The 23,010-nt window shown below is 42.6% G+C and overlaps 2 protein-coding genes across 2 annotated transcripts; both read right to left on the bottom strand.

Moving 5' to 3' along the window:
* Positions 1–587: 587 nt before the first annotated feature.
* rab11al (RAB11a, member RAS oncogene family, like) lies at positions 588–11,637 on the bottom strand. The gene is made up of 5 exons (XM_084556492.1): positions 11,270–11,637; positions 5,387–5,582; positions 4,614–4,807; positions 2,521–2,601; positions 588–908 (listed from the first exon to the last, which is right to left on the bottom strand). The coding sequence occupies exons 1-5, from the start codon at positions 11,307–11,309 to the stop codon at positions 769–771; spliced, it is 651 nt and encodes a 216-aa protein (XP_084412618.1). The 5' UTR covers positions 11,310–11,637; the 3' UTR covers positions 588–768.
* Positions 11,638–13,323: 1,686 nt separating this feature from the next.
* rab25b (RAB25, member RAS oncogene family b) lies at positions 13,324–22,939 on the bottom strand. Its single transcript, XM_084556236.1, has 5 exons — positions 21,436–22,939; positions 16,826–17,021; positions 14,942–15,135; positions 14,600–14,680; positions 13,324–13,951 (listed from the first exon to the last, which is right to left on the bottom strand). The coding sequence occupies exons 1-5, from the start codon at positions 21,470–21,472 to the stop codon at positions 13,833–13,835; spliced, it is 627 nt and encodes a 208-aa protein (XP_084412362.1). The 5' UTR covers positions 21,473–22,939; the 3' UTR covers positions 13,324–13,832.
* Positions 22,940–23,010: the final 71 nt, after the last annotated feature.

Here is a 23,010-nt window from a genome sequence, read left to right as displayed (position 1 = left end):
ACGACTCGAGGCCCTTGCCCCTCCATTAGTGAGGAGCAGTCGCCTTTACAGGCTCCTTAGACACGAGTGAAGGCAAAAGCATCGAAACAACAAGAGCGAAAGGAAAATCAGAGTGAAAAATCTAAACCCTTTGGCCAAACAAGGCATTAATCTAGTGTTCAATAAATATTGCGAGGGACATAACTTTCTAAATAATCTAAAAAAAAAACAAACAAAAAAAAAAAAAGGGAAGGACAGTGGTGACAGAAGGGTTGCAGGTTCAGTCTGTTGAAAGTGGTTTTTTTTTTGTTTTTTTTATGGGCCAATATTGTAGGAGTGGGTGAAACTGAGAGGAAGCGTTTACTAGCCTGTAAAATAGAGCTGTCAAAGGAGACAAACAGAAACTGAGACGAGAAACAAAAGGGGAGCTTACAGTGTGTTCAAATATTTCACGAGGCTGTAAATATATTCTGATCATGTATCTCTGTCAATGAAGCGTCGCATCTGACCTGTTTTCTGTCCACTGGCACTAATCCTCCCTCACCACATGTCCTGTCTGTTTAAACTTCTTTACCATTCCCCCCCCCCCCCCCCAGCCCCCCCTCTCTCTTCATACCGTATGTGTTTCCTTCACCGGACGATAAGACAAATCAAAGCCGGTACAGGTGTCCTTGTGTGAATCTCTCTAACCTGTCTCTCCTCTTTCCCCCTGTCCATCTGCCTGTTCTTTGTCTATCTGGCTGTTTCTCCATTGGCCTGGAGGTGAAGGAGGAACTCTGCGGTAAAGTCTCAGTTGGTCTGGCAGCAGGCGCTCTTATTGGACGAGCTCTGGGTGGGCTCGACCGTGATGGGCACCACGTTGGAGGCTGGCGAGAAGTCGGCGTCGCTGCGTCCTGACATCTGCCTCTGTGACACGATGTTGTAGATGGCTGCGAGGGGGAGAGAGAGATAGAGAGAGAGAGAGAATAAGTTACGTGTAGATGCCGATAAATCCGGCCAACAGTGGGACATATTGTGATAAGGACAAGCAGCATGGCAGAACTGAACAACAACTGTTCTATCCAGACTCCTGGCAGCAGCGGAGGATTCTTTCCATCCTAAACTGGCATCGTTATGTCATGTGGCAGAATCAAGTCTCTAATTTAGGCATTCCCCACCGCTACAACCAGCAACACAGTTTACATTAAGTGTGCGATAACTAAGTAAACTTGATAATAATCAGCCTTTAACTTGGTCACATCTTATTGGATCCATCTGCTTCTTTAATACGTCCAAATATATCCGAGAGTTTTTTCTCCTAAACTTCGGCTCCGATGCCTCTGTGGCGGTCGGCTGATCGACGTGAGTGGAGAGCAGAACTAGTGCGAACACCTCCCCAGACTTACTGTTGCATGCTGCTGCTGCTGCTGCTTTAACTCTAAACTACAGCCAGATGTGGAACAAACAGTCCTGAAATAAAATTAAAGAAAAAAAAAAAACTGCCTATGAAGCAAGAACGTTTTAAAAAGAAAAACAAGACGCCTGGCTCTGATGAGACATGTCAGGTGGTTAACTATGACTCAGAGCAAAGTCTACACAGCCCCGGCTGATGTGCAGATACAGACAGGAACCCACCAGGACGACCCTTTCTGCCCTTCCATCTGGATCTGCTCTGCTCCACTACGTCCACAGCTCAGTTCTTATTGGCTTTCTAATGCGCCGCTAACTCGCCTCCTCCCTTAATGAGCCAATTAGCAGCGTTAACTCAATGGGGCTTGTTGGTTTCAAGTTATTATGAATTAGAAATTCACTGATAAAGCCGTGGCGAGAGCAGAATGTCTCGAGCGGGCCCCAGCAGAGGCGTCGGTGAATTCAACGAGGGGCAGAAGAAGAATATGAAAGGAAGAAGTGGCACATACTTGCAGAATGATAGCCCTTGGGGCAATTACAGTAGAAGCACCACTCACTGCTGGATTGTCCCTCCAGGGGTTGACTGAGCCACAACAATTACTTTTTTCTCATTGTTATCAAATCTCCCACATAAAATGCACTTGTTAGCGTGACCATAGGCCTCCTGGGGAATCTTGCTCATAGACATTTACTTAGGAAAACAGTGTCAGAACAGTGTTGAGTTTCCTCCTTGAACGAGCAGATACAGCTGGTACAGCGGGGCAGAGTGGAAATTTTAACCAGTGGTTGGTGGTTTTCTGGTGATTGGTCATCTCCATAGCAGCTCTCGGGACTGATTGGCTGAGTGGGCTTTCAGTGCGCCAATTATTCATGTTTTTGACCTTAGAAAAGACTCCAGCAGCACATCAGGGACAGATGGCGACAGCACATTAGATGGATTTTGCTGCCATCTAGTGGAAACACTCTTATGCGAACCATTAAACACTTCCAGACAAATCAATATGTACACACATACACAAACAAACGCCGTTGAATGGCCTCGGAGCGTCAGATATAACTCCCCGTAAGGATCAGAGTCGTTTTAAATTTTGGGTATTTAAATAAAAAATAAGTAAACACGCTGCAGGAAATAAACATAAATGTGAAAGTCACCTGTGAGAATCGTCTGAAAAGCCAGCTCCACGTTAGAGGAGTCCAACGCTGACGTCTCCAGGAAAGACAAGCCGTGCTTCTCTGTAAAACAACAAGACGCAACACGTTAAAGGCCTGCACCGTTTCAGTTGTTAGAACAACACACAGCCGACACTGATTTAACACGTTCTTCTGCATAAATGTGTTCACTCCAGGATTCTCAAACGTTTGAAGCTAGATTTTTCAACAGCGTTCAATCTGACTGCTAATATTCAACCATTCTATAGTTAGAGAACATTTAATATATTTAATTAAGTTCTTAGGACTCGCCACATTTACACAGTGTACCTGTACACCATGCATGTGACAAATAATAAACCTTGAAGCCTTGAATGACTCTGTGACAGCTTTAATGCAATATCCACCGATCAGGCATAACATTATGACTAATGTGGTGACTCATCAGAGAATGGACATGGGCCTTCTGAGGGCGTCCTGTTGTTAGTGAGGGGGGTCTTTGAGGGGAGGGGCCTCTGTGGATCATCCCACAGATACTTGATCAGTTTGGGATCTAGTGAATTTAGTTTAGTTTAGTTTAGTTTATTGGTTTTGTTTGACAGGGACCATGCATAGAATAGCTTCTATATATAATTTGGAGGCCAGGTCAACACCTTGTGTCTGTGTCAGGCTGCATCCTGCTGGGGATGTCTGCTGCCATCAAGGAGTGTCATTGCTATGGGGTGGGGGTGCCTGGTCTGGTCTAGGTGGGTGCTACATGTCTAAGTAACGCCAGGTCCAGAAGTTTCCCAGCAGAACATTGAACTGTCACAAGATGGTTTGAATGTTATTCACTTCTCCTGTCAGTGGTCATAATGTTGTGGCTGATCGGTGTATGTTTATAATCTAATCAAACTAAAAAGAAATTAATTAAATAGTTCAAATGATGACAATAATACATAACCATGACACAGCTCACACAAAACCACAACCCTGAAACTAAACCAGATTAAATCAACTCAGGCGTCGTTAACTTTATAATTTACACCTGCTGTGATGTGTCAGATTGTCTCCTGTGTAAAAAGACAAGAAACAACAATCTGACTGTTTGTGATGCTGAACATATTCAAACAACATTCAGAAATAGTAATAGTATGGTTTCTGCATCTTATTGAACAGAGAGACATTTTACTTAAACACCAAATATGTTTCGTTACTGTGATCATTCAGTTCATTTAAAAGTTAGTTGCTAAATTCATTATTAGCAAAAATCCTGATCCAGTTACTAAATATTATTATTATTATTATTATTATTAAAGGAATTACAAATAAATGAAAAAGGAAATTCAGACGTAGCAGCACATTTGACCGTAGAATAATGTGACGATCCTTTGTCACAGTTTTCCGATAAAATCATTTATGACGATAGGTGATGTGACCATTCCTGCTACATCGGAGACACGGGTTCATATGATGTCGTGTTATTTGGAAGAATTTCACATCCACAAAATGATCTTGATGTAAACCAGGTTTGGTTTAGAAAAAGAAATCATTACGGGTGAAAATGTGATTTATCTATTAGCACCAATGACTCTGTTTCCTGTGATGTGGCTCAGCAGGTGTTCCTACACTCTGTCCTATCTGGAGTCATTTACTAGTCAAAGCAGCGGCACTAGAATCAGGCTGAGAGTAAACATGGCCCAACCACTACAGAGATTTATACTTCAGGCTCTGAAAGAAAGGGTCAAGACAAATGAAATGCTGACTCATTTATAGTCCCTTTGACCCACTTGAACGTCTTAAAGTTGAGGACATGTGGTGAGCTCATTTAAATAAAATGCCTTACAGTATCACAGTGCAAACATTGCTAACATGGGTGTTCCCAGTGGGAAGGAGTGTGCAATAAAAATAAAACAATGCAACTATACTGAAGAAACTTAGGTGTAATTATTTCCTCTGTCATGCGTGTCATCTATTAAACGAATTAAGCTCTTATCCCAGGACTAATCTAAAGAATCCCGACACCTCAAAAGACAAAACAGAGCTTCATTTGCTCATCCAGGAGATGTTGTGTGAGTTTAGACAGACTCTCTTTGGAAACTTTATATTTACTATACCTGCAAACGCCTTGGCCTCATCTGTGGGCACCGCCCTGAGGTGGCGTAGATCGCTCTTGTTGCCCACCAGCATGATGACGATGTTGCTGTCTGCATGGTCCTGCAGCTCCTTCAGCCAGCGCTCTGCGTTTTCATACGTCAAGTGCTTGGCGATGTCGTAAACCAAGAGAGCTCCCACGGCGCCGCGGTAGTACCTGGACAACACGAGAGCAAACTTTAAATCGCCGTCAACAACATGTTCTTGTCTCAGCCTGTTGATTTGATTCAGGAGTCTTTGTGGGTGTGTCGCGGGGCCTCGGCCTCTGACACAGAAGAAATTAAAGTGTGAAGCTGAAACAACTGCACACAGATCTCACAGCGCAAATGAACCCTGACTAAATTAAAGACCGACGGCGGCTGCTGTCTCTCTCCTCGGCTGCTCTGGAGTCTCAGTTCATGCCGGTGCAAGGAGAGCTGCATCGAGGAAGACAACTTCTGATGAATGTTTGGAGAGGAACTGGATTGAGGAAGCTGTGATTACCAAGAGGACTTCCTGCCCCACAGTGAAAAGGTGCATTTTGTAGTTTTAATCACATCTGATAATCACTTTCTCGCTACCTTAGGAAGGATAAGGCAATAATTGACTGCTTGTAAACTGAATTCATAGATGGAGGGTGGAGTTTAATAACCCTATTCATAACAAAGTCTAATAATATTAATCTACGTGTTGTGTTTGAAACCATTAAGTATAACGCTGTACTCTTCAGGTGTGTGTGTTCCAGGGATGAACTCACGCAGAGGTGATGGCTCGGTATCGCTCCTGTCCGGCCGTGTCCCAGATCTGCGCCTTCACCGTCTTGCCCTCCACCTGGATGCTGCGCGTGGCAAACTCCACCCCGATGGTGCTCTTGCTCTCCAAGTTGAACTCGTTGCGGGTGAAGCGGGACAGCAGGTTACTCTTCCCTACGCCCGAATCTCCGATCAGCACCACTAAACGTAAAACAGGACAAAGAGGAACGATCAGCGCCGGCACGACACGAACCGTCGAGCAAATATTTTGGAAAACACATTACTGCACGATTTGATATTGAAGCAAACACACGGTAGATCGTTGCCTCAGCAGTCAGTCATGGGTTAATTATTTTTAATTAAATTAAGACTCATTTCTGTGAAGATACTCTGCCTCGCCGGTGTGACGCACATGTGTGGCTCCCAGCCAAGGCAGCAGAAACTCAGGGGACTCCCACTGAGCACACAAAACACCAGAACCACCTGCTCTTTTCAGGAACCACACGCAGACTTTAAACGTGAATCCAGGTGAAACCGGCGATTCGCTGCAGATTTCACCGGACTAATGTCCTTCAGCCGCAGCGCTGTTTGACTGAAGGACACTGCTGCGTTAGTAACATGTCCCGATTTCAAATGATCTAAACTAAGTGAGAGCAGAAATAAATGTTCAGACTTTAATAATGAACGATATATTAGTGGCTGATATGATCGATAATGTCTGCAGACTGGGAACAACCTGAAATCTAATTCTGAGAGGTTATTTTTCCTCTACTTTGCTCTTGCTCTGTGTGGAGATGATCTGCCGTCCTCTCTTCAGATGACTCTTATGCAAATAGTGTTAAAATGATCTAGAAGCGAATCCAGACTAGTCAGAAGAAACTACCCAACATCCCAACAACGACTACAGCTGGACAAAGGCCTGGACGACGACTTAAAAACCAAGCGGCCTCTTCCAGGACTGAAAAATGAAACCAAGGTGAAAGGGCCACAAAAAAAACTGCAGTTTCCTCAAATGTCCAAGTTGCGGCTGGCTCCAAAAAGTTTACCTCCGTGTTAAAACAGTTTTGGTCTCTAAAGTGAATTTCTAGTTCTTGCACCACATTCTGATTTAGCTGCGACTTAAACCTTTGCGGCGAGTCAGGCCTTGGCGAGATGGCGACGGCCAGAGACGCCTCACCGAGCTTCAAAACCACCTGTCAGGATGAAGGAGGGCTCGTCCGTCTTAAAACACTCACCGGCCACTTCATTAGGCACACGAGCGAGAACTAACTCCTCCTCCGTGACTGTTCAAATGTTCAGCGGTGATTCAACGGGTTGATTATTTAATAACTGTCCACCACAAACCACATTTGGGAGGATGTGGTGTGCGCTGTATTTAAAGCGTTTCTGTTATTTAGCCAAACCCCCTGAATAAAATGTCACAATAATCACAATAATAGGAACATGTGTCAGTGCAACACGATTCAATTCAAATGTTCAACAAACCACAGGTCCCACAGTTGACAGAGCAGCTGTGTAAGTTATTTGAAACTAATTCTGAACACCAGAACCCTCACGTAGATAAGATGTAGTAGATGACTGTTATATTTATATTTATTTTCATTAGTATACCAAATAAAGCAGCCGCTGTTTTGACCAAGTCTTTCATGCTTTAGCTCAAATCACAGCCTCCACTCGATCTTCTCTAAAAACTACTTCCACAATTGTCAAAGGTGAGTCAGCACAAGAGCGCCTGTTAGGAAACAGGAACTTCTTTTAGGAATGTTGAAATGGTATTAACCAACTGACTACTTGGTTTGCACTCCCATCGGGGGAAACGTACAATAGTGCAACAGAAGAAACAAGTACAAACATGTCCACATGTCCTTGGCTAGCTCGACTGCTTCAGACTTGGACATGATGACAATACGACACGTTAACACACTCACTCTCCGTTCTCCATTTCATCTGACACAAAGGATCCTGGGCGGAGGACAAAAATCATTATGCAATCCTTTCTGGGTCTACTGCCACCAGACAGGTAATGTCATGGCTGCATTACACACCCATTCCCTCGCCTATTGTTGAGGCTGAATTCTTCGGCTAAAAAGATACGACAGCCCTCTATTATATCATAAAATCCTGCAACCCACTGATCCGGCGGCCTTGCCTACGAGCGGCTGGCTGTAGGAACGGAGAAAAGAATAATAATCTGAGAGTCTATCTATCTGATCAGACAGATTAAGTGATACAACGATACTTCCTGAGTCGCCATGAATGGAATAAAAGATCACTATGACACGAGCAAATGTGAAATTAAAGCAGTGGCTGAGGGAGGCTGCGTAAAAGAGGCTCATTCTTCATTTCAGCAGGATAATTACTTTTTAAAAGTGCTTATTTTAGAGAATTAAAAGCATCACTGAGACTGAAAACATTTGGAAACATTATTTCAACGTTTTAACTGTTATATGAAGCTATATTTTACTCATATCAACACGAGAGTGGACATATTTGCAGCTTTATGCAATGTATGTTATTATTATTGGAACAAACCAACACAATGACAAATACTGAATACAGAATATTGTTTTCCAGGCGTCTCCGTTGCAGTTTATCAAGTTCACATCGACTGAATGCAGATAATTTAGTCCAAGTAAAGAGGCCTGGAAGCTGAACTTGCTGTTTTCTTCTGTCTCTTGGTTGATTTGTATTTATGCCGTCAACAGTTCTACTGCTTATTTGTTCACTTCCTAAGTTTCCAAACCAGAGTCACAGATCATAATATCAGAATGTGTTTCAGTTAAGTTGCTAACAGGTTAATATTGACTGCTTGTTTGTTGTAATGTTCAGCTGATGTTGAAACAGCCTCAGGAAGGTGGATAGTCAACTGGATGATCATTTGGGAGTGCCGTCAAACTGGATCGAGTGAAACAGTGAAATGTTTCTGTTATTCAGCGTAGCCCTCTCACTGAACCGGCATATCTCTGTCAGTGATTTTAAACTAATGCTGAATACCAGAACTAGGGACGTCCTGATCGGTATCGAGGGCGTTCCAGGCATTTTTTAAAATGATCAGATCAGATCGGTATCAGGCTTCTGCCAAGCCTGATCTTTTGTAGTGAATTTATTTTAGCCCTGCCGTAAAATAAAAGCTTATTTAGATCGTCGTTCAATACTACCGTCAACCCCCCAAACGACAATAAACACTGAACGCTTCTTCCCGGAGACAGCGTCAAGGAGTTAGGGAGTTTATGGCGGCGTTGGATGACCAGAACATTTCTGGAGTAGATTCTGGAGCCAAAGAATAAAAGATCAGATCGACTGGGACGTCCCTAACCAGAACCTTCACAAGGATAAGATTTAGAGCAGGATTGTTATGTTTCCCACTTGCGTACCTAAAGAACTGGCACATAATTCACATAGTTTGGTGGTGAAATGTGCAGTTAAATCAAAAAAAGAAGTCGTGGGAGGACCAGAGGTGAAGCACATTTACGGAACGTGGTCTAGCAGGACGGTGGGATGACTTCCTGGGCTGATGCCTTCATCAGTAGGAGAAAGAGAAAAAAAAAAAAACTCATGTGACTCAGGGAGAGCTCGCCCAACTTGACTCATGCGACCCAACTGCTCTGTAGAGATTGAAAGAACAAAGGAGAGCCACGAGCACTGCGCTTTCCTGGTGTGAGCTGCAGACTGAGCGGCAGCCGATACCTTATCAGTGTCCTTGCACCGCCGCGGCATGATTCAGATAAATTTGCTATTTGATCCCCAGAAACCATGTCGCAGTGCGAGAGTCGGTGAGGGAGTAAATCTCGTCTTCTGCGTGGCCTCAGACCTACACACACACACACACACACACACACACACAGATACACACACTTCATGCAGGTATTTCCAGTTTGACCACACATGCTTGTTTGGAGTTCTATATTTGAACAGACCGTGAGCGTTTCAGTTCCCCTGGTTCTAGGACAAACTATAAACTTCTGTTTTCAGTACATTGTGGTGAAATATCTGGTCACCTGGCAAACTTTCTAATACCTTTAAATGAGTGAGGCAGCCGTTTGTTAGATTCTTCTAACATTATTCGGTCGTTTTGTTGATTAAAAACAATAAAACACATCCTAAAAGTATATTTATGTGGGGAAATAGCTTTGCTTTGTGCTGTCTCCTTCATCAAATGTTTTCAGAGACAGTTTTGTAATTTTATTAAAGCTGCAGCACGTTTTTAAGGACACGTTTTTAAAATTATTAGAATTCTTACACGTGCAAAACTGAGGGTCAAACTATGAGGAAGGAAAGCCAACGTTAGCATTTTGTGCCAATGTACAGAAAATTTTACTTGACATAGACGTTGACACAAAAAATGAATAAAGTGAAAGGTTTAAAGACTTTTGAGTGATTAAAACCATTTTTTCTTACTTTTTATTATCATTTTATGGTTATTTATATATTTTGTCTTCACTTTCCTGTGTGTTGATGTTATATTAAAGTGTCACAATGAGAAAATACACATTATAGGGGAAATAAACTGTTTTAAAATGATCATTATCATTCTCATACTGACTCTGAGGGTCCCCAAACAATGAGGAAGTGAAGTCAATGTTAATAAAACACTCAAGACTCCTCCTCTTAGGATGGATTACAGCTTCTTCACGTTTACATGACAGCAGGCTGAATATCTGTGAGGTTTAGAGTGTTGGACATCACAGGATATTTAAAGATCACTCCTCTTCCCCTTTTTAAATCATTGTTAAATGTCATTTCTATACTTTTCTGCATGCTGAGATGAGAAAATACACATTAGAAGTTAAAAACATTCTCATCCATGCAGCATTGTGAGTCTGAGGGGCACCAAAACAACGAGGAAGTGAAGACAATCTTAATAAAACACTCCTCTTAGGGTGGGAAGACATTTTGTGCCAATAAACAGAAGTCTTTTTTACAGTTTCTTCATGTTTCTTCTGAGTTTAAATGCGCAAATAGGAACTTCCTGCAAGCCGACATAAGAAAATACACATTATAAGTGGAAAATGTGTTTCAAAATGATCATTATGTTTCTCATACTTTGTCTGAGGGAGCCCAAACAATGAGACAGTGAAGACACTGTGCTCCTCGTAGGATGGGGAGACATTTCGTGCCAACGTATAGTGCAACTTTGAGAGTTGCACCAAACAGGATTTCCTTTTTTTCCTCCTTATCTTTTAACAGTCGTTTCCATATTTTGGGAGCTCTTCTGCACGCCGAGATGAGAAAATACACATTATAAAAAGGGAAACAATGGGTTTCTGAGAGTCCCCAAACAACGAGGAAGTGAAGTCACTGCCAACAAAACACCAAAAAGTAAAACTAATGTCGGTTTTGGGTCATTTTTGTGACAATGCTGCTGCACAATATTTACAGTTTGTTCCCTGCGGTGCAGACACTAAGGGTACTGAGAGTTTAAGGGGATGCAGATGGATGCTACTTCTTTTAATTATTAGTTAATTAGTGTCATTTAAAGCCTCGGGAGTTTATTTTAAATCCACTCAAACTAGTTGGTCCTGTAAGAAAGATGGAGGCCGTGTTGAGTTCGTGACCTCCTTCCTGACCAGAGCTGCATCCCCAGATGATTGCATCATCGGCCGGCGAGGAGATGCTGCTGCTGCTGCTGCTGCTGCTGCTTAAGGCGACACATGAAGCTTCCTCCTCTCCCTCCATCTTTCTCTGCTCAAGTCGTCAATCTCGTTTTTTCAGTCTCGCAAATACCAACAGCCACAGCTGAGAGCAGGTGCCTCCGCCTGATAACCGTCGTTCCGCCGCCGCCACCGTGTTGCCAGGCGGCGCAGGTCGCCTCGGCATCAAATGACACCTCGCTCACAGGTGAAGCGGACATGTAGCCTAAAGCAGCCTGCGGGTAAACCGACACTCACCTTTGAACAGGTAGTCATACTCGTCCTCTCGGTTGCTCATAGTTTCGTCTCTCCGGCGACTGTTTACTCGAACAAACTTCTGGCGTAGTCACTTACTTCGACGTCCGACGATTCTGGCGAAAAAACGGCGACTTCTATTTCGCTCGGGCGACGCCGCCGCTAAAACTGTTTAAATAATAATAATAATCACAAAAATAATAGTAGTAATAATAATAATAATAATAAGCAGCAGCTAGAAGAGAAAATACAGCGATAACTACTACCGGCTACAAAAGTTTGGGCTCGTCTTCCTCACCCTCTGTCACTTGCCATTACTAAGGCTGCGACGTAACGTCAACTCCGTGGCCCCGCCCCCCCGTTCGCTCCTACTGGTCAATGGCTGATCGACACCTGTCACGGGCGCTGATCTGATTGGTCCGCTGGGCTGTCGTTCGTGATTTGTCCGCTGGTTGGATGACGTCTGCTGCCCCTCAGCCTCAACAGGTAAAATAAAAAAATAATAATAAAAAAAAAATGGTTGCTTTATTATTTCCGGTGAGACAACCGGGATAAAAAAAAATAAATAAATAAAATAAAAAAATTTAAAAATTAAAAAAAAAAAAAAAAAAGTGATGACAACCGGGATAAGAATAAAAAAATAAAATTTATAAAAAAGAATAAATTATTAATAGAAATTAGATTATATATTAATATATTACTAACAACACTAAATAAATATAATACTTACAAAAAACTAAATATATATATTTTTAAAAAGTGAATTCATTAATATATGTATATGTTCTACTGTGGGACTGAGATTTATTTACAGATATATTTTTTCTGAAAAATAAAAGCATTGACCCCCGTGACCCTTCACAGGACAAGCGGTTACAGAAAATGAATGAATGAATAAATACAGAAAGCAACACGTTATGTCAATTCAAGCCCTTAGTTTGTCGTTTTTGTGTATACAGCGCGTACTTCTATTTTATTTTCATAGTTTGTGTTGTTAAGTTTTAGGGGAAAATTTGCCGTGCTAACATTTCTGACAACAAAACTGACAGATTTGTTTGATATGTGAGAAGCTGGCTATATCTTTATGTAAAATAAAGAAGAAATCGTTTTTATCTCAAAGGCAAGTCAATTCAAGCCGTTAGTTCTAGTTGTTGTTCATACAGTATGTGTTCCTGTTGTTAACTTCATTACACTAGCAAAAATTAGTGCATTTAAATAAACCAGTCGGGCATGACTGCTCTAGTGTTCAGCTGATGTTGAAACAGCGTCAGAAAGGTGGATGTTCATTTTGGAGGGTGCTGTTAAACTGGATTGAATTACACACCAAAGCGTTTCAGGTATTTAGCCTAGCCCACTGACAACAATGAGGTTGCCACGATAATAGAAATATGTGTTGGTTAAACACGGCGCAATTAAATAAAATAACAACCACAGCCTCCAGCATGAAAACACAGCTGAATCAACGGCTCTCACTTATTAGTGCGGGGCTGTTTTATTAGAACGCATGTGCTTGTCTACGAGATACATCACAGTAAATTGAATTTAATGAGGTTTAGAGCTTTGTTTGGGTCAAATGTGGCATTTAAAGATGATCATCTTTGAGTTTAAGACATCTAAACTGACATTTCACTTTCTTTCTGTCTTTGTTTTATAGTGATATTCATGGTATATCGTCTCCTTCAATGAACGTTCAATAGCTTATGTATGTAAACCATAAGAAAAATAAAATCACTGTGAGTCTGCAGGCCCCAAAGCAACCAGGAAGTAAAGTCAATGTCAACGAAACACAAAGGTCAATGAAGTCTCCTCTGTTACATCATGGTCACCTTGGATTGCTGTACGGTCTGTTCGTGCCAGGCAGTTTGTTTGTCATGTACCTTGTGTTTAAATAATAATTTGCATCATCTATACAGAGGCAGGGCAGGACGTAAGGTTTACAACACAGACGTCACAACTGGTATTTGTAATGTCTGAATGGTGCTGAATAGACTTCTGCTGATGATGATTCAGATATTGGTTATTTTTTTCCCTAATATGTCAAAATAGCCTCTGTGTACAGGTCTAGATTTTGTTATAAGTCACAAATAAAACACGGTTTGTCTCCAGAAATCATTTATTTCTCAACAGAAATGTGATCAGACTCATCATAGATCATCAGCTGGAGCACACGCTCACAGTCAGCACGTACAACAAGCTGCAGGATTACAGAAAAAAACACTGAAACAAACATGTCGTATTTTAAACATTACTCATGTCACATGATGCGTCTCCAATTTACTGTACTGATTATAAATAATCTTTCAGGTGACCCGGTTTGACCTTTGACATTTGTACAGTAGTGAGCAGGGCCTTTTGATGGTTTACATCATGTTCTAGACGCATCATGCCGCCGTGCAGCCTGCACAACTCGTAAATCAGTCATCTGAAAGTGGCATCCCTTGAGCCAGGACCTGCCATTGTCGTGTCGCCCCCTCCCCCCCGTCCATCGTCAAATTTGAGCTCAGGGTTGCGGGTGAAGGAGGAATCTCCCACCCTGGGGCCCCTGGGCTCCTGAGGGACGGTGCGATCAGATGTTCCTGCAGCAGGCCTTATTCTCCTCTTTGTTTTCTGCACCAGAGCTGTTCAGGGAGACAGCGTTGATGGAGCCTCGAACCACTTCTTTACTGCTCACCTTCCTTTGAATCTCTGCAGCATGAGATCAACATTAGAGTCCCATAGTAACCAACTAAAATTAAACCTGGCAGCACTGAAGTTCATTAACAAGAAGGTCCTTCTATCCAGCTGAAGAGCTGAGAGGTCTGACTATCGCAAGATGTATACTTTAGGTTGCATGATCACCAGAAAGTCAGCAAAGTATACAAGAAAATGTGCACCTAACATGCAGGAAATTATGGACATAATTTATTTTAAAATATGCGCAAAACATCCAAAAGACGTGCACAAATTTTCCAGGAAAACGTGCACATCATTACCAAGAACATGTGCACATAAATTGCTAAAATGTAGAAATAATGTACATGAAAATGTGCACATAATTCACAGGAAAATATGTGCAACGTTTATATGAAAATGTGCACATGATTTCAATAAATATGTGCACATAACATACAGGAAACCATACACATAATTTATTTCAAGATGTGCACATAACGTCCAAGAACATGTGTGCATAGATTTCCTAGAAATGTGCATGTAAACAACAGAACGTTGCACAGAAAATGTAAAGTAAAATGTACAAATAATGTTCATCAAAATCTGATCATGTGCTCATAAATTGAGGGAAATTGTATGTAAGTAATAATATAAAAATAAATGCATGACTAAATGAACTACCTGCTAAGACGTTGTTGAAAGCTGCTTCCACGTTAGTCGACTCCAAGGCTGAGGTCTCCAGGAACAAAATGCCTTTCTTTTCTATACAACACAAATAAAATATGCAAATGATTAGCTAGTTGTCTTTTTCCATTCTGTTATGTTGCGTCACCTGTTTCAAAATCTCTATAGCAACATCACATAATACAATTTCAATCAACAAACACAAGTTTATCATCACTTATGTTCTCATGAATAATCAGTGAAGAGGTATTTGACTTGTGTGGAGAACAGAAGGTGAACAGAATAATTAACATGACACTGATTTTCTGCTCCGAGAAGTAAAACTTTAGAACTTTAAACCTGCAAAGTCTTTGGCCTCCTCGGTGGGCACTGATCTATCTGACTCCAGGTCCGTTTTATTTCCCACCAGCATGACCACGATGTGGGGGTCGGCGTGGTCGTACAGCTCCTTCAGCCAGCGCTCCACGCTCTCATAGGTGAGGTGTTTGGTGATGTCGTAGACCAGCAGGGCTCCAACGGCTCCTCGGTAGTACCTGTGGGGAGGAGACAGGAGAAACGTGTCTTTATATCTGACTGTGACGTGATAAATAAAAAGATCTGAGATGGACACAAACTGACGTATCACATCACAGTTCACTGTCGTTGAAGCTTCGTTTTGTGTCATTTGTTTGACAGTATATTGTAGTATTTGTAAGAAAATGTGCACAACGTTTACAGGGAAATGTGCACATCATCTACATTTACATTTACATTCATTCAGTCACTTTCTGTAGCCTGGACAGGTCTCCAGTCTATCACAGGGCTAACACAGAGAGACACTCACACCTACGGCCAATTTAGAATCACCAATGAACCTAACCAGCATGTCTTTGGACGGTGGGAGGAAGCTGGAGAACCTGGAGAGAACCCACGCAGACACAGGGAGAACATGTAAACTCTACACAGAAAGGAACGCAGACGGACAGTGGATCATCTTCAGGAAAATTTGCAAGGTGTGCACACAATTTATATTTGTATGCAACGTCCAGAATATGTGCATACAGTTTCCAAGAACATGTGCACAAAAAATGATATATATGCACATATTTTCCAAGAACACATCCTCGTAAAAGCAAAAACTGACATACCACATCACAGTTCACTGCCCCTAAAGCTCTGTTTTGGCCTCCACCACTCTGTCTATGTTCTCTAGCTAGTTTCTAACTTAGCTCATCAGCCGTGTGCAGTACATCTTCCCTAAAATCATCCTCCTGCTGCTATGAAATCTGATCCTGCAGCTGTCAGCACTGAGAGGTCCTGCAGAATTCTGGGGGTTCACCAGTTTTCACATCCCACATATTCACTCAGTCCATTCCTATAATAATAATAATAATAATATTAGAGTGTAGCTGCTATAAGCTCTGTCCAGTCTCTGTTGATAATAAGCAGCCCCTCCTGTTGTCGGTAGAAAAATAAATGAACGACTGCTGATTGCTCTGAAGTTATGAACCAATCAATTACGTTCCCGCTCCTCGTCTCCAGCAGCGTAATTAATTCCTCCTTAATAGGTTTTAGCTGCTTGTTATGGCACAAATGGGAAATTCCATGGGAATGAGAATTTGCATACTGGAACAAGTCGGCAAGTAATTACTCAGAAAGCCGAGCTGTCAGGAAAAGAGCTAATCCAGCGGTGTAGCATGGCCTCAGATTCTTTTTCCCCAAGTCTTGAAAATAAAACATGACATGGTTCCTTTGTTTTAAAACCAGTTTAACACACTGCTAATCCTTCTAGTTTAATTACAAAAAAAAAAGGAGAAAGGATGAATCAGCAGCGCTCTCAGATAGAACAGAGACCCAGTGAGGGCTGAGTGTTCAAACGGAGGTCTCTGCTCGGACCAGATGGATTTAGGAAACTCAGGCGTGCCCTGCTGGAAGCTGGAAGCTGGAGAAAAGAATGTGCTGCTGGTTTTCCAGGTAATGTGGGAGGACACTGAGGATCAGAGCCTGTCCTTGCGTGTGCTGTGGCTGATAACAGCACCACCTTAAGATGAGGACATACAGGTTGGCCAACAGGTGTGGAGCAAGAGAATGAGTATGAAATGTTGATTCAGAAAATGCACGGAAGGAAAGTCAGACACAAGTTAACGGATATGTTCAAATCTATCTGGCTGACAGGTTACACACAGTTTAACATGTACACAGGTGTGACTGGTGCAGTGGGGGGGGGCGGGGGGGGGCACTCACGCAGACGTGATGGCCCGGTACCGCTCCAGCCCGGCCGTGTCCCAGATCTGGGCCTTGATGGTGAAGCCGCTGAGCTGCACGGTGCGCGTGCTGAACTCCACCCCGATGGTCGTGCGACTGTCGTGGCTGAACTCGTTCTTGGTGAAGCGGGACAGCAGGTTGCTCTTCCCTACCCCAGACTCTCCGATGAGAACCACTGCAGCAGAGCGACACACACAAACAGACATCTCCATTAGAGTGGGTTGGGTCGTTGCAAAACAAATATTCTCAGAGCCACTTCATCCTTTACAGCCTGTCCTGCTTAAAGCCTAAAGTCTAGGTGTGTCTTTCTTAGTGGTCTGAGGCCGGGCTAATTACACCATTAGGTAATACCTTTATGGTAAATGAGCTTGTTGTTTTAGCTGAGGCGTGCAGATAGAGATCCTGGATGAGAGGCCAGGCCTTTTACTGTAGATTAAAGGATATTAGCACAACAATCCCACATCTTTTGGTCTGTCATGCCTTATTCTCATGACTAATTTGTATTTATTCTTTAACATCCTGCAGTTTGCATTTCCTCTTGTGTCATGTGTCAGCTCTGGGGGTAAGAGGCAACACTTCCTCCCCTGAAAAAACAAACAAAAAGCTTTGAGGTAAAAAATGTGGCACAAGCTTTGTTTTGTGAAAATAAAACAGTTGGCGAGGTGATTCCAGATCAGGTGGAACGAGTTCAGCTGCTACTTCCTTTTTATCTTGGGTCAGAGGAACCTACCTAGCTACTGCCAGGACCAGAAGTAACACAGGCAACCCCTCCTCCTCCTCCCCTCCACCACCTCCTCCTCCACCACCTCCTCCTCCACCACCCCGCTGCACATTTCAGTGACTAATGTTTGGGTTTCAGTCATCAGTAGCTGACTCAGAGGGAGAAAAGGAGAAAAGAAGGCTTGGCTTATAATAGGAACAGGATCTGTTCACAAGTGGCTGAGACACAGTTGCAGCTTGTTGCCGTAGATCTGTAATCCACCTTCTTATGACACTTTTAAACGCCTTCAATTCCAAAGCCTGGGCGTGAAGGGTGCTCAAACAGAGTTTGGAAACTATTTGGGAAAAGATTTGCTTCCTTGCAAATGGTTAGAAGAGACGACTGGTTAATCTTCACAGCATTAATGTGTTCCACTTCTTATCTCTCTGTTTTGGTCTCCACCAGCCTCTGATGAATGTGCCTCTTCATCTGGTCAGTGATCACCAGGTTAATCTGTCCTTGTTTCTAGATGAGAGATGTGAACCAAACAGACCAGAGCTGAGGGGGAACTACAGAGTCTGGCCTTAGTTCCCTGTGGAGTCACCCATCCAAGTGACCCATTTAACGTCACACTCAGACATTTGATCTGATACTACTGATATAAAAAAATAATAATAGTAGCTGCTTCATGTTCTGCTCTGTCTTTAAGTGGGATAAAACAGCTTCTCCTGTCGTCACCTGAAATTAAATGATTAAACCTAAGAGTCTAACATTAAGATGAGGACTAAAAATGCCGTTCACTTACTTAACCTTGCACTGGTGAAGGTTTTTGAGTGAACTCTCAAAAAAAAAAAACTCCTTAAAACTGCAAGAACAAATGAACAAACTCCATCTGATCTGCAGTATGTTTAACCTGAGGAATATTTTACAGCCTGCTCGTTTCAGGTTTGTTATTGTTCACTGTGTAAAGCTTGTTTTCCAGCCACCGAGCTCCTTTCCCCATTTTTCCTCCTCCACTACTCAGTAACTTCTTATGCAAACAATACTCCCCCCCCTCCCCTCCTCAGTTTCTATGGCGATGAGGCACAAGCAGCCTTCCAGCGCTCCGCCGGAGAAGTTGATGCGTTGCAGCGAGGCCCAAGTTTTCTCCTTGTTTGCGTTCATGACCTTCAGGAGTGGAAACGTTCTGCACGCGGCGCCGCTGCCTGGAGGCTACAATTAACACACAAAACGCTCCTGATGTTAACTCTTATTATTAAAACAAAGATGAGGCGTTTTTGTTTCGGGGGTCGTTTGTGTATTAGTTTGTGAGATAAGATTAAATTCATTTTGTGTAGTAGAGCAAAAGGTTTTGGCAAAACAACACGGCAATTATTCATTTAAACTCGTAATCCAGCTTCTTATGACACATTCCAAACCTTCAATTATTGAGTCTGGGTGTAAAAGGTGTTAAAAGAATATTACTGGTCAATGGATCATTAAGTGGAATGAAAACCTGCTGCAGACTCTCTGAGATACTCAGGAGTTTAAGGACCCGTTCAGACCTTGATTAAACATCCGTCCTGGTAAATCAGATCTCACCTGGTCTTAATTAAAATGCTTCAGATCTGATCTCAGTAGAATATTGTAGCAGCTGCTGTCTCTAATGGATCTCTACCTACCGCTGGATCAGAACCATCAACAGCTGCTTGTTGACTTGGAGACATGATCCAGATTTTGGAACAAGATGGAAAGACTCTCACATGATAAGATCTGATTTATTTTAGAGACGAAGTCCAGATTAGACCTGAACCTTGGAACCAGGTCACTGCTGAGAAACAAACATCTCTGATGATGAAGGAGATAAAGACACTGGGAGAATCCATGTGTTTAAAGTTATTTCCTCAATAGTGATCCATGTCTTTATTGTCTAATTCTACAGCTTGTTCCAAAATATGGATCATCTCCTTAAAGAAATATTGAGGAAATATGTAACGTAACTCCTCATGGCTGCAGAACTCCTCTTCCACAGATCAGCCCTGTTGAGTAGGTGGTCTTTAATGTGACCCAGGACTCATTGTGTGTTCACACTACCAAAGGAAGGAGGTCACACGTGTCCCAGACCACCTCCACATGTGGACCGAGACCAGATCAGTCTTCACACCTGGACCTGTTTAACCCGGACACTTATGATTGAATTCATCAGGACGGATGTTGATAGAAGTTTCCACTAAATGTATATTTTTTTAATTGAGCACCTTAAATATTACAGTAAGATTAATAAAGCCAATTTTAAATGACCAAAATGCTAGTTTACATATTTGTTTTCTTCCCTTTGTGTACCATAAACACCTAGCGTTAGCATTAGGTCACTATAGCAGCAGGTACAGGTCCAGTTGTGATGCTAAGCTAAGCTAAACTATGCTGCAGCAGACAGTAGCTTCATATTGAACAGAAAGACACAAGAGTGAATCTTTGCATCCACTCTCTGCAGTTAATAAATACGTCTACAGTGTGAAGCTTTTTAAATATTCAGATGAATTTGCCTGTAAACACTTATTTAAACCAATAATTTAGTAGTTTAATATTTAAATGTAGTGCACCACTGATTCAGCTTTACCCACTGTTCAGTCTCTGTGAGGTTTCCTGTGAGGCAAATCTGAGGGCGCATCTTATTACAGAAGCCTACATGGCACACCTGTGGGTAGCGAGCTGGTGGACTCGGCTCATTGTTGGTGAAACATTAGGAGGACTCTGCATGAAACTGAAGAACCAAAGACCTTTTCTCAGAGCAGACGTTTTGATTCATCACGGCCCAGGAAGAGGTTTAAAAACACAAACAGCGTCCCGGTAAACCTGTTCCGTGTTGAGCCGACACGCACGGCAGCGGGACCCTCCCAAAGCGGAACGCAGCCGTTATTAACGTGATTAAAATAGAAACGTGCTTGAGCAATGACGGGTCAGAATGTCTGCAATGAACACATCTATTGCACAATAAATAAGGCATATCTAAAGAGCGTGCATGTGTTTCCCCTCTGGGATCAGAAATAGTCAGTTTTGACTCAACAATAAGGAAACACCACTTGATTCAGGTGATGTAACCCTGTTTGTACCTCTGACTAACAGTCAGATAATACTAGCTGCACATTTACTATAACCAGAATGAGTCCCATCATGTCGTGGCACGGGAGCGTATTTGCAAAAGTAATTTTTGGAGAGTTTGCGATCCAGATTGAGAGTTCAGGGTGGATTATTTTTTAGCATTTCTTGTCAGTGTTCGAATCAAACCAATGATGTTGTGTGTATTCATTTGTGAATGAAACAGATTGCTGTCCATGCATCTCACTCTGCAGTGGAGCTCCATGACTTCTCCACCCACTCACCTTTATATTGTCACTCTGTATTTTTGTTTAGTGTCAGATCAGATCACTGCAGCTGAACGTTAAGGTTCATCTGGTGAAATAACTTCTCTGCAGAGTGAACTGATGAGGTGATGCTGCACTAACAGCACTTTAAAAACGAAAGAGAGAACAGCTGACTCTTCCGTGCAGCAGGTTGCAGTTAACAGGAATTAAATTTACATCCTGGTTAGAACAATAGAACGTATTATGCTCGTGCAGAGTCAACGTCCTGACCCAGAGTAGTAGCACACGGAAATGCATCTCCTCTGTTTCTACACCGTTCTCAGACAGCTGAGTGAGCAGCTGACATCCACATCAGCTCATATGTTCAGACTGATATTAATTACAACACTAACTAAACCTCTGCACAGCACGCACAGTCTTGTTCCTGGAAACTGCCAAGTTAATAATAAACAAGGAAGTATGATTAGACAGTCAAAGGGATATTAGAATGTGACACCATTTCTCTTTAGGGATCAGATCAAGTGAGCTGGAGAGCATGTACTCACCCTTAAAGACAAAGTTGTAAGCCTCATCTGACCCCATGTTCTGTCCATTCAGCGTCGCCGCTGCTGCCCCCCCCTCTGATGCGTCTCCTGTCCGATCGCAGGATGTAAGCTGACCCTGACTCAGATCAGAACCGGCCCGTCACCCCTCGAAGCCTCAGCGCTTGAGAAACGTCTGCAGAGAACGCTGTGACACCTGAATGCCAGACGCCAGCTCTGTTGCCCTTCGCTACCCTTCCCCGTCTGAGAGAGCAGGGAGAGCTGGCTTGTTTGAACAGGACATGTATCCAGGTCGCTCTGCTGCAGCGGGCGGGGCCTGAGGCAGGGAGCGGCGGAGCAGGGACGGAGGTGTGTCTTCTTGAGCAGCGGAGTCGGCGCAGGGCAGGTTGGACAGGTGGGGCGACCGGCAGGTAACAGCTGAGGAGGGCTGCCAGGCGCCTCCTGGTGGATCTGATTACTGCATGCAGGAAGTTTACAAGCTCTGTCTGGATTGTTGAAGAGCTCGGTTCAGATTCCTGCAAGTTTAGTAAGTGAAGAGCAGCAAGGAGGACAAAAGAAGAGAAGTGTGGAGACCGTGAAAGAACACCTTCTGTCTCTTCAAGCTTGGTGTTCCTATCAGATGCTATTGTTGGACGTTCTTCTGTTTCTTTTGAGCAGGATTTACAACAAGTTGAGGGCTGAAACTGAACCGTGCACACGGCACACATTCAGCTTCCTTTCTATAAAAATATAGCAAACATTTTGCAAGTAGTTTAAAACATATGTTGAAGTTTTGCCATTCTGTAATAATAGATGTTGGTGAAGGTGAAGCTGACAGCAACTGGACTTGTAGAGCTTCTTGAAGACATTTCATCCAGGTCTTCAGTTTTAACAGACTGGTGGGGAGTTTTAATAAGAACATCTGCAGGTGTTAGACCCTAGTTGTGCAAGTTCCAGGCGTGCAACACCTGCAGATGTTCCACCAGTCACTTAGGACTCAAGACTTGGATGAAACGTCTTCAATAAACTCTACAAGTCCAGGTTCTGTTGCTACAGCTTGTTTTTTTTATACGTATTAAAAGTTGTACTCGTAAGTGAAAGCACTGATAGATCCTTAACCTTGACATTATGGCTCATGCTCGTCTCTCACCGCTGAAACAAGCAGAAGAAGAAAGTTTCAGTTTAAATCTCAAACAAACAATTCAAGCGAAGTTAAACGATTGCGCAGCCTTTAGTCCGAGACGAGCTTAAAATGAGTGGCCACACTTTTCAATGAGTTTATTTATTTCAGACTTTAAAGGAAGTGGATCAGAACTGGATTATCAACAGAATATTTGTGGAGCAGAGTTGAGAATGTAAAACTATTATGTGGCAGGTAACAATGAATAAATATGTGTTCAGCAGCATCGGGGAAACGCAGCTGTTTCTCCATGTAGAGTTGCAAAAGAACAATAATGCAGTTAACACAAAGCCTGTAAACTACTCCACACTGAGTTAAGTTTCCCAATTTCACAATAAAGACACGGATGCAATTAAATTTAGATCAGAGACCAAACGTGGCTTTTTTTAAAGGAGTAATTCTGCTGAGAATAAACACGA

Source organism: Chelon labrosus (assembly GCF_963514085.1).
Source record: "Chelon labrosus genome assembly, chromosome: 12".
In the NCBI taxonomy this organism is placed as follows: Eukaryota; Metazoa; Chordata; class Actinopteri; order Mugiliformes; family Mugilidae; genus Chelon; species Chelon labrosus.
This window is presented reverse-complemented; position numbering and strand designations above follow the sequence as displayed.